Genomic DNA, 12,428 nt, shown 5'->3' on the forward strand with positions numbered 1-12,428 from the left:
ATAATAGTTCCTTTTCGACCTCGGGTACAAGGGCTGGTGTAAAGTCGGCCACGAAGTCCGCTAAGATTTAAGACTTGATGGCCGTTCGGGGTCGATACTCGATATCGTACCCACTAATCTCGACGGCCCATTTGGCTAATCTGCCCGAAAGTTGGGGCTTTTGCAAAATATTGTGAAGGGGATAAATAGTCACCACACAGATCGGGTGACACTGAAAATATGGTTTTAATTTCATAGAGGCGCTTATTAGGGCAAGCGCTAATTTTTCTATGTGTGGGTACCGGATCTCGAACTAGAACTCCACTTACCGCGATTTCCGAGATTGCTAAGTATAAGTAGATTCGCTAGTCCGCTTTTGGGGTATGAAGTAGTGGCGGGTTCAAGAGGTACCACTTTAATTATTCCATTGCTTGTTAGCATTCCGAGGTCCATGCAAATCTGTTCTTCTTTTTGAGCAGTGAGAAGAACCTGTGACTTCTATCTGAAGACCTCAAGATGAATCGGCCTAGGGCTCTATGTGCCCTGTTAATCTTTATACGGACTTAACATTGTCCACGACTGTGATGTCTTTGATTGCATTGATCTTATCGGGGTTGATTTCGATCCCCTGATTTGATACCATAAAGCCGAGGAACTTGCCCGAGCCGACCCCGAATGCACATTTCTTCGAGTTGAGCTTTATGTTGTATTTCCTTGGTATATCGAAGGTCTCCTGCAAATGTATCAAATGATCCTCTGCTCGCAGGGACTTAACTAGCATATCATCAATATAAACCTCCATTAATTCACCTATTTGTTCTTCGAACATTCGATTTACTAAGCGTTAATAATTGGCACCAGCATTTTTTAGTCCAAACGGCATTGCATTATAACAATAGATACCGTACTTAGTGATGAATGAAGTCTTTTCATGATCCTCCGGGTTCATTTGTATTTGATTGTACCCGGAGTAGGCATCGAGAAAACTAAGGATCTCGTGGTCGGCCGTGGCATCGATCATGCGATCGATATTCGGTAGAGGAAAAGAGTCTTTAGGACATGCTTTGTTTAAATCTTTATAGTCTACGCACATTCTAAGTTTATTTCCCTTTTTAGGGACTACGACTATTTTGAGAAGTTTGGTTACCTCGTCCTTGATGAATGTATGTTTTACCTCGGACTGAGGCCTTCTCTTTTGTTTTACCGGGCGGAACTTCGGGTCCAAGCTCAGTCGATGTGTAGTGATCTCCGGCTGGATCACTGTCATATCTAGGTGGGACCAAGAAAAACAATCCATATTATCAATAAAAAATTTAACGAGTTTTTCCCTGAGCTTGGGGGTTAACCCCGTACCCAAGTATAGCTTTAGATCGGGTAGTTGCTCGATCAGTATGACTTGCTCCAGGTCCTCGATAGTCGATTTGGTGGCATCGGAATCCTCGGGGATTATGAAGAACCGAGGGATCCAGTAGTCATCGTCCTCGTCCATTCCCTGCTTCTCCGACTGAGTCGAGGCTGGTGGCTGTGGTTGCTATTTAGCTTCATGTTTTCCTTTGGACTCCGATCCCTTTATTGACGAAAGCGCCGATATCGGTATTACTTCGTCGATCGTGAACATCTCTTTTGCAGCATATTGTTCCCTATACACCATTTTTACTCCATCTGGTGTTGGGAACTTCAGCATTTGGTGAAGGGGTGAGAGGACCGCCCTCATATTATGAATCCATGGTCTTCCGAGCAGTGTGTTGTATCTCATATCTCCCTCGATCACATGGAACTTTGTTTCTTGAATAGTTCCGACTATATTTACTGGTAGGATGATTTCACCTTTAGTTGTTTCACTCGCTATGTTGAAGCCATTGAGAATCCGAGCTGCGGGTACGATCTGATCTTGTAGGCCGAGCTGCTCCACGACCCTCAATCGAATAATATTGGCCGAGCTTCCTGGATCAATTAAAACACGTTTAACCTGAATTTTATTCATAGGGATAGAGCTTACCAAAGCATCATTATGGGGTTGTGAGATCCCTTCTGCTTCCTCTTATTTGAATGATAAAGTGCCTTCTGGCACAAAGTCTCGTGTTCGTTTTTCCCTGGTGATTGATACTTTAGTGCATTTGAACATGGGTCCTTGTGGAATATCGATCCCACCAACGATCATGTGAATCACGTGTTGTGGTTCTTCCTGCTCGTTTTTTGCTGTTCGCATCCCTGTCTCTAAAATGGTTTTTAGTTCGGCCACTCAAGAATTCTCGAAAGTGACCCTCGTTGAATAGACGGGCCACCTCCTCCCTTAGTTGTCTGCAGTATTTGGTTTTATGACCATGTGTACCATAGTATTTTCATATTTGATTGGGGTTTCTTTGGGATGGATCGGTTTGTAGGGGTCTGGGCCATCTAGTATATTTGATTCTCCCAATTGCTGACACAATACCTGATGCATCGATACTAAAGTTGTATTCTGATAATCGTGGTGTTTCTGTGGGATCGACATGTTTATCGAAGCCACTTTTGCTCATGAGCCCTTGAGAGCTCTGTGCTCAATCGTTCATTTGATCATTTCGGATGAGATTGCGTCCTAGGCTGCTATTTCTACGATCTGCATTGTATGGTTGATACCGATCTTTGTTCGACCGGGGTTCTCTGTCGATATCCCTTTAAGTTCTGCCGACGGGCCTGTTTGGATAAAGGAACCGGAAGGGGTCCCCAATTGATCAACCTCGACCCTGATCTTTGACTACTACCTATTATGTACATCGGCCCAAGTTACCGCTGGATATTTAATTAAATTTTGTTTTAGCTGTCGTGATGCCATCGAACTGCGTCCGTTCAAACCCTGAGTAAAGGCTTGAACAACCCAATCGTCTGTGACCGATGGTATTTCCATGTGTTCCATCTGGAACCGAGATACGAATTCCCTTAACATTTCGTTGTGTTTTTGTTTCACCTTGAAGAGGCCCGACTTCCTAGTTGGAACCTTTATTGCTCCGGCATGTACCTTTACGAAGGAGTCTGCAAGCATGGCGAAGGAATCGATGGAATTAGGCGGCAAATTGTGGTACCATATCATTGCTCCTTTCGACAAGGTTTCTCCAAATGTTTTCAGTAAAACAGATTCAATCTCATCGTCTTCCAAGTCATTCCCTTTTATTGCGCATGTATAAGAAGTGACATTCTTATTAGGGTCGGTGGTCCCATTATACTTAGGAATTTCTGGCATTCGGAATTTTTTCGGAATGGGTTTCGGAGCCACACTTGGAGGGAAAGGTTTCTGTACGAATTTCTTTGAATCCATACCCTTTAGAATCGGCGGTGCCCCCGGTATTTGATCAACCCGGGAGTTGTATGTCTCTACTTTCTTGTCATTTGCCTCGATTTTCTTTTCTCCCGATTTAATCCGTTTAGTGAGCTCCTCGAGTATTTTCATAATGGCGGGGTCAGTATCCGATTCGTTGGCATTCGACCTTTCCGGCACAGGCTCGGTCCTATGGACAACTTCTGGTTCGATCCTTCTCGGTGTTCGGTGTTGATTTTGTATTTGTGCTATAGTGGCTTGTTGAGCCTGTAACATTTCGAATATCTATTGGAGGCTAACTCCACCATCTTCTCCGCCCTGCGTACCTCGACCACCTGATCGAACTTCCCTGCGCACACTACCTTCGGGATCAACGCCCAAATTTGCATTTAGGGCGACATGTGAACTGACAACGACGAGATTTGTAATTGGTGCTCCCTCGAGGTCATCCTAAGGCACCTCGATTCCTGGGGCGGCTATATTGTCATTTTCCCCGTGAAATCCGAGGTCGTTGTCACCATGTGTAGGCGCTGCTTGTGAGTTTGACATGTTTATCCTGAAAACAAAGATTCTTATGAGAATAAGGGTAAAGCAGTGTATGTTATCGGAATAAGTATTAAGCAATCACTATTATCTTAGTCCCCACAGTGAGCACCAAATTGTTTACCCTTAAAATTGGTTGACCGTATATATAACTTATTATGTGGTTTTAAGGACACGTAATTTCACCTAATACCAATTGATAAATATGAAGATTAATAACAGAAATGAACTATAAAGTAAAGCGAACCAGTGTTGAAACGGAATTCAACCCTCGAGCTATGGTGCCCTCGAACTGATTGATACCAAAGCAGTTAAAATAAAGCAAGCTAATGAACAAGAGAATATTAGCTAAAGAGAGAGCGTTATATTGCCTTTTTTATGCGAGAACAACGTGTCTTACACATAGTTAATACTCCCCTTTATATAGTAGAGGAGGTCTACTTAGGGTATAACTCTAATTACAGAAGGAAATCCCATGATTAGCTAGTTAACTGTTCCTAATTTGATTCGTTCCGAGATTTCCGCCATGATCTTCGACCAGTCACGGATATTTCACCTTTCCGTTATTATGTTATCTTCGATCTTGCTCGATGCATGTCTCATTCGGTCTCGATCGCCGCTGTCCTCGATCTCGACAGGTACCTCGGTTCTGAACTCGGTACCTTATCCTCGTGATTTAGTCCTTTCCGTTACGAATCCATCCTTCGATGCAACCTCCCGGTCTCGGTCAAGTAGTAAAATCGGGTGGGCCCAGTTTTAACCGTATACAATATGCCTACCCATTCACTATCGACTACTCATTTCCTCTTCCTTCGCTGGTGGAGAAGTTTTGCCTCCACTATGGCATTTGCCCTGTTCAGCTCGCCCCTTACATTTACAAGGTCATCAAGATGCTGACCAAATTTGCGAGCTCGCCAAAGTCGAGGTGACAATGCGGCATCTGGTACACCTATTTGCTCCTAGCTTCTATGAAAGGAGGATGTTGAACCTTCGTCACCGTGGAGGCAAGTGCTTGATGGTGAGGATCGATGATAAGGCCAGCCGCCAATTCTGGCTTGATTTTGTTTACGTGAAAACTGAGGACGTCGTGGCTAATGTCGACAATTTCCCCGAGGCTTGGAATCATACACGTAAGTGTCCAGGTTTCTTTCGTTTTTAACCTTTTCATCTCTTTGCCTATTTCGGGCCTCCCCCTCTAGCCATACACAACGCCGACTGGGTCGGGCAGATTCTCCCCCACGCTGCAGGGATTCGCGACTGGCCGAGCTTTTTCAAGAAGTTCAGACCGGCTCTCCATTCTGCATGTAACTTCTCTTTTTGGTTATGATCGTTGTGTCTATTTGTTGTATATTGACTTGCTTCATTGTAAACTTCTATGTTTCTTCCTTTCCTAGGTCCAGTTAGGGGGTCTTCTCGTAGGCCTACTATACCCGCCCTCGTCCTGATTGTTGTGGCTTCTGGTTCCGCCTCCATCCCGATTATTGCTCTTGCTTCTCAACTTTTCTCGCTGGTTTACAATGACGACAATGTCTCTCCTGGTGATGGGGATCTAAGGCCTCGCAAGAGGAGAGTCGTAGATGCTGGGGAGGGGGGAAATCCCGATGGCAATTAACTCAATGGAGGATGACTTGGTTCATCGAGAGATGGCAACGATACATATTGGAGAAGGCGCTGGGGAGATCTCCGAGTCCCCACAACTGGATGAGACGGCCGTGGACGTGCTAGTGCATCCCGATGGGAAGACGGCTGTGGAGTGGGCACTTGATGGCGGCCCTGCACTTTCGAGGCAATAGGAGGCTTCGTCCTCCAAGGCGACAATATATGTCTCTTCGCCAGTCGGTGATAGAGGGAAAGCCATCAATGAGGAGGATGACGAATCTGATTCCCACATGGACCTGGACGATCTAAGAATGATCGACGAGTGGCTCACCCAATTCGAAGTGAGGATGTAGGGAGGCTCTAGGACCATCACGATCACAATGGATCATGATTTGCTTATAAATACCGAGGAGGTAGTCCCTGCTCTCGGTCATCTCTGTTCTAAAGCCGAGGGTGAGACCTTCAAGAAGATAACTGACGGTACATTGTCGAAGAATATCGTCGGTCTCACTCTCAGGGTTAGTACAACTGTTATCCGCCCTTCTCCGTATGCCTTAGATAATTTTTAAGTTCTAACTTCTTTTCTTTGATTTGCATACGGTCATTCTAGAAATTGAGAGTGCTCGGAGGGAGAAAAGACGTAAAGAAATTTACGTGAATTTGAATAGAAAGTACATAGAGTGTCGTGGGAAGTACTGGGATCTTTGAAGGCGGCTTCGTGAGGGAGGTGACATGCTGGTCTTAATAGTATATTTGAATAGAAGGATGAGGAGTTGATGGCGGTCATGGAAAAGTTCAACGTCCTTGAGGGAACGTTAAAGGGCAAGGAAGAGGAGCTCGAGCTTAGTAAGGGCATGGAGGCCCAATGTAGCGACCTTCAAACTCAAGTAGTCCAATTGCAAGGTCAGTTAGACGAGTGCCAATTTCAGATGGAGGCTCTCAGGGGTGAGATTGCTGAGAAGCAGGTGGAGCTCGAGCAGGCGCAGTCTTCTCGATTGGATTCTCGGAGGAAGGTGGACATCCTTGGGCTGGCGAACAAAACTCTTACTTTTGAGCGGGAGAATGACCTGTCAACGACAAGGGTTAAGGAGGATCGTCTTGAGGAGAGGATCGGGGAGATGGACAAGGAAAACTCTGAACTATATGGTCTAGTTGCCGCTCTGAAGGTCGAGAAACCAACTGCTCGCGCGACCTTCTACGACTAATGCTTCTAATTTCCCTAACATCCCTCAGGAGCTGTATGAAGAGTGGATCCATGTTGAAGCCCTACTGGATGTGTTTCATGACTTGCATGCAATGGGATCCATTTCTGGACAGCTCTTGAGGATGCTCGGGTCAAGGCTCGAGAGCTCGGCTTTCTTGTGGCTATGATCTTGCTATGCCTCAGCCTGGTGAGGATGATGAGGAAGAAGGCGTATATCGGCTCGAGGAAGATGCATGGTATGATTCCGCTTACCCTCAGGGCGAGGATTGAGAGGATGCTAGAGGCCGAGATGGTGACGGTGTTGACGACCAGGGTTACGTCATTGAAGGCCGAGATAGCGAGGGTGTTGAGGGCCATGATGGCGATGGCCAGTAGTTTTCTTTTAACTTTTTGTGTGTTTTTGTCGGCTTCTTCGAGCGCCTTTGTAAAAAACTCTTTCTCTAAATATGAATATCAAAGTTGATCCTTGTACCTTTTTCATTCCTGCGATTTGTTTCTATACTTGTATGTTTTTGCTTATGTGTTTGCATATTTCATTTTTTAATCATTTTTTGTTGTTATCGCCTTCTAGTTGACCGTATACTTTGAGCCGAATAGCCCTGGGCCATATTGGCCCTTTTCTCATATAGGTCGAGTATGTCTCTTAGTTGAGATGTGCCCGAGGTCGTTAGGTGTTGTTCGAGCTTGGTCGAACTTAAACTTTCGTTAAGTCGTGCCTAAGGGCTGATAGGTGTTATTCAAGCTTGGTCAAACTTAACCTTTCGTTAAGACGTGGCTAAGGGGCGATAGGTGTTGTTCGAGCTTTGTCGAATGTAACCTTTTGTTAAGTCGTGGCCGAGGGCCGATAGGTGTTGTTCGAGCTTAGTCGAATGTAACCTTTCATTAAGTCATGGCCGAGGGACGGTAGGTGTTGTTCGAGCTTGGTCAAACATAACCTTTTGTTAGAGCAGTTTCGATAAACGTGATTTTTTTAATTACTTTGGCGTTGTTGCTCAGATTACATTATTTTTGCCTTGGATAATTTTTGGAGAAAGTTACTGTAGGGGTCAAAATCCATCTTTAGTCAAAATGGTATTAGTAAAACATTCCTGAGATGCCACGTGCCGAAGTAATCTAATTAACAACGGAGGTCGTGGTCGAAGAGTCAGCATGGATTGAGGCCGAGGTTGAGCACCCTTGACAAAGTTATAACGACTAGTTTCAAGAAAGGACAGAAAAAAGAATATTCTAGTGGATATTATCTGCACTTGTACTGTTAGGGTTTTTAGAAATATGTTCCCTATAAATAGAAGGAGACACAATGATAGGGGACATGTGATATTCATTTGTAAAATACACTTTGACTTTAGATAGAGAATCATATCTGTTGCAAGCATACAAACATCACCTTTTTACTAAGATTCTGGTCTACACTATTCATTGGATCCGAGAATAACTCTGATATTCAAAGGATTATCCATCAATCATCATTGTCAGAAAGAGCATTCACTGTTTCCATCCTTTCTTGGGTGACTTATTCGTTCTATTTAGTTGAATTCCATTTATTGTTGTTCATCAATATTTAATGCTACCTTATTTCCTTTGACTTCTTAAATATTGTTGTGTGCTGCGGTTGCCATTAAAATATTCCAACGTAGTATTTATTGCACTTCTTAGAACCTCATCTTTGGGATATTATTGTTAACTAAGATTAACTCTCATTTATATAAATTTAATTAGTTAAACCAAGATCTATATTTTTTGGTCAAACAATTTGGCGCCGTCTGTGGGGATTGTTTAGTTAAATTTTTAGTTTCCTCTAGATCTACAATTAACGCAAGTCACTAACATCAAAAACCCTGAGATCTCCTTTCTTTGTGCATACAAAACCCTACATGGCAGGTAACCAAGGATAAAGGACAAAAATAACAAGTGATATCCCTAGCAAACTCATGAATATTATCAACGAAAGCTGTGAAATAGTAGGCGAGGATGTGATGCCCAACGCGTCCCCTAGACGCGAGAGGTCACCTCCCCCACACTGCAGCATAACAAAACCCAGTGGAAAATGTGCCTCCACGTCTGCAGAAGAAGGGCCCAGATGTGAAAAAACTCCTTGAAGCATGGCTGATCGACATGCCAGTGAGCGTCCACAACAAATATTCTCCAGGCATGACTGCAGAAACCGCAATAGCTTGCATGATACAACAAACAGACGGGCAGTGCAACTGACCAAACGCTCCGACAATAGGTATAACTCACAATATTACTAACAGTGCAGGTGACAACCCCTCGCTTCCGTTTTAAATAGGATGGAAGAAATGGAGAATGAAAACAAAGCACTCTGAGATTAGATGAAAGAACACCAAGAACGAGTCGACAAGATACCGACCGCTCCTAATCTGCTGCCAAAAAGTGACGCCGACAGGTTCGTAGTGCAGCCGTACAGTGATGATGTAGCCACACATGCCATACCAAAGACCTTCAAAATGCTTCCCTACCTCAGGATATACGACGCAACGACCGATCCTGAGGATCATGTGACTTACTACGTCACCACCGTTAAAGGCAATTACCTCGCCAAGGACTATGTGTCCTCTATTTTGCTGAAAAATTTTGGCGAAACCCTTACGAGAGGGGCATTAATATGGTATTCACCGCTACCAGCCCGCTCCATAGAAACCTTTGAGAAAATGACCGATAAGTTCGTAACCGCCCATGCTGGAGCGAAGATGGCCGAAGAAAGAGCAACCGACATATTCACTATTAAGAAGTCCTTAGGAGAGGGACTAAGGGACTTCCTCGCCCGGTTCAACAGAGTAAGGATGACTCTGCCAAATGAATCCGAAGGGATGGCAGTCGCCACTTTCCAGAACGGACTGAGTAGGGATGGTTCAAGAGCAACTAGATAACTGTTGAGCCGATTGATGAAATATCCCCCAGTAACTTGGGATAAAATCTATAATGTTTATTGTGTTGAGGTACAAGCAGACAAAAACAACCTCAACGGACCAACTCACCAGCTAACATCGGTGCAAACCGAATCTAGAAGTGAACGAAGAGACAACATCAGGAGGTATTACCCAGTTTCACGACCCAACATGGAACAACATTAATCATATGTCAGGGCGTCCACCGCACCTTCCCCTTGCTATGAAGAAGGCCCATCCAGGCCAAGGACAGGGACTCATCAGAACGAAAGAGGCATGGCCCCTTTATTATGTACTCACAATTTTTGTTTGTCACCTACAGAAATAGTCTACGTTTTTGAGAAACTCAGAACAAAGGTGAAGTGGCCGTCGAAAATGAGATCAGATCCAAACACCAGAAAATCCAACGCCCTCTGTGAGTTCCACCAGGAATGTGGGCGCAAAACGGAAGATTGCATCGCCCTCAGACAAGAAGTCGTAAACATATTGCGGAAGAAACACCTCAAAGAGCTGTTAAGAGACAAGGGGAGAACCAATTTTGCCAGAGAATGTGAACACCAAGGCCCGCCGAAGCCACCATCACCAGCTCGCACTATCAACATAATCATCGGCGGCAATGATGATGCCTCTATCAACGACGTGAAATTCACCACCACTCACAAGCTCAAGCGGTCTATCACACGTGAACGATACTATAAACTCAAAGAAAGTATCATCTTCGATGAGTTGTATGTCGACGGTTTGACTTTACCTCATAATGATGCCCTCGTTATTACTGTACGCATTTTAGATACCAATGTAAAACGCATCATGATGGACGATGGAAGTGGAGCATGCATTATCCAACCCCGAGTCCTCACCCATAATGCAGTTGAACGGACGTCCGGGGAAATTACACTCCTCATTTTGGCCGGCAGCGGGACTCTAGAGACGACATTCCACATCATGGATCAGGCCACCGCGTACAACGCCATCGTGGGACGACCATGGATACATCCCATGAGGGCCATCCCCTCCAGCCTTTACCAAGAATTAAATTCCCAACACCATAGGGTATATTCAGCATACACGGAGAACAATGCGTCCCGGGAATGCTACCGTATTATCTTAGACAACACGGCAACCAAACAGAAAAAAGACAAGCAAAACAAGGCATAGAAATCAACAAGGCCGAGGTTGACACAAGAAGAGATGGGGGATGTCATTGTGGATCTCGACACGGTCGAGGCTGCAGATTCGATCATAGAAGACCTCGACCCCATTTAATTGGATTTCAACGACCATAGAAAAAGGCCTATATCAGCTACAACCTCCGGGAACCAGGTAAATTCAGTCGATTCTTAATATCTAATGCAGAATTATTTGCCTTCAGCCATGCAGATATGCCGAGCATCCCAAGGAAAATCGCCACACACAAATTAAACGTCGAACCGTTCCACCCTAGTAAGACAGGTCAGGCATAAATTCAACTCTGCCATCAACGATGCAGTCCGCAAGGAGGTGGAAAAACTGTTAAAGAATGGCTCCATCATGGAGTCGAAGTAACCCAAGTGGATTACCAACGTAGTGATAGTAAAAAAGAAAAATGGGAAATGGCGGATGTGCGTGGATTTCAAAGACTTGAACAAAGCATGTCCGAAGGATTCATTCCCATTACCCTATATCGACCAACTTATTGATGCAATAGCCAGGCATGAACTATTTAGTTTCTTGGACGCTTACTCAGGATATAACCAAATTCTTTTGGAGGAAGAAGACCAAGAGAAGACCACATTCATCACCCACCAAGGAACATATTGTTATAGGGTCATGCCGTTTGGGCTAAAGAACGCATGGGCTACATATCATGGAGGTAAAACCATGCCTCAGGAAAGTTCTTAGGCTTTTTGTGTCTCATCAAGGGATCGAGGTCAACCCAGACCAAATCAAATCTATCGAGGGGATACCGGAACTCTTAACCACCAAAAAACAAGTCCAAAGGTTGACTGGACGAATCGCCACCTTATCGAGATTTATCTTGCGGTCGTCGGATAGATGTCACAAATTTTTTGGCATTCTCAAAAATGACAACAGCCTCGAATGGACTCCCGAGTGCGCCCAGGCTCTACGAGAACTGAAGGAATACCTATCATCACCACCCATGCTTTCAAAACCCGAACATGGGAAGCAACTTCTTGTTTATCTAGCTGTCTTTGAGGAAGCGGTAAGAGTAGTCTTGATCCGCAAAAACAAAGGTACACCATCTCCCATCTATTACATTAGCAAAACACTCATCGATGCCGAGATGAGGTACCCGCACCTCAAAAAATTGGCTATGGCCTTGTTCGTAGCTTCACAAAAGCTTAGACTCCATTTCTAATATCACCCCATCTCGGTCGTCACAACCTTTCCCTTGAGGAGCATTTTGCATAAACCTGAGCTATCTGGGAGGCTGGCCAAAGAAGCCATCGATCTAAGCGAGCACGATATCATATACCAATCACGAACAGCGATAAAGTCGCAAATGCTTGCGACTTCAGTGCAAAAATAATGCTTGAAGTCGAAAGGGAAGCAGTCCAAGCTTCCCTCCAAACACAAGATCTCTGGGTCCTATAAACTGATGGCACATCTAACGCATCAGGGTCCGGACTGGGACTCGTACTCGAGGTCCCTACAAGCGAAGTAATTTTCCAGTCCATACGGTGCCCGACTATGACTAACAATGAGGCCGAGTATGAGGCCGTAATTTCAAGGTTAAGGTTAGCGTTCAAGTATGGGGCGAAACGGTTGAAACTCCACTGTGATTCCCAGCTCTTAGTCAACCAAGTCATAGGGACTTTCCAAATCAAGGAACAAAGGTTGCAAAAATACCAGACCGAAATCTGCAAGCTATTACCTCAGTTCGATGAATGCCAGCTCG

General features: G+C 44.6%; 1 protein-coding gene across 1 annotated transcript; it reads left to right on the forward strand.

The window, feature by feature from the left end:
- The first annotated feature begins 9,904 nt into the window (after positions 1-9,904).
- LOC107803395 (uncharacterized) lies at positions 9,905-10,687 on the forward strand. Its single transcript, XM_016627098.1, has one exon. It carries the CDS (start codon positions 9,905-9,907, stop codon positions 10,685-10,687), a length of 783 nt encoding a protein of 260 aa, XP_016482584.1.
- Positions 10,688-12,428: the final 1,741 nt, after the last annotated feature.

The sequence above is a fragment of the Nicotiana tabacum genome, chromosome 4 (genome assembly GCF_000715075.1).
Source record: "Nicotiana tabacum cultivar K326 chromosome 4, ASM71507v2, whole genome shotgun sequence".
NCBI classification, from domain to species: domain Eukaryota; kingdom Viridiplantae; phylum Streptophyta; class Magnoliopsida; order Solanales; family Solanaceae; genus Nicotiana; species Nicotiana tabacum.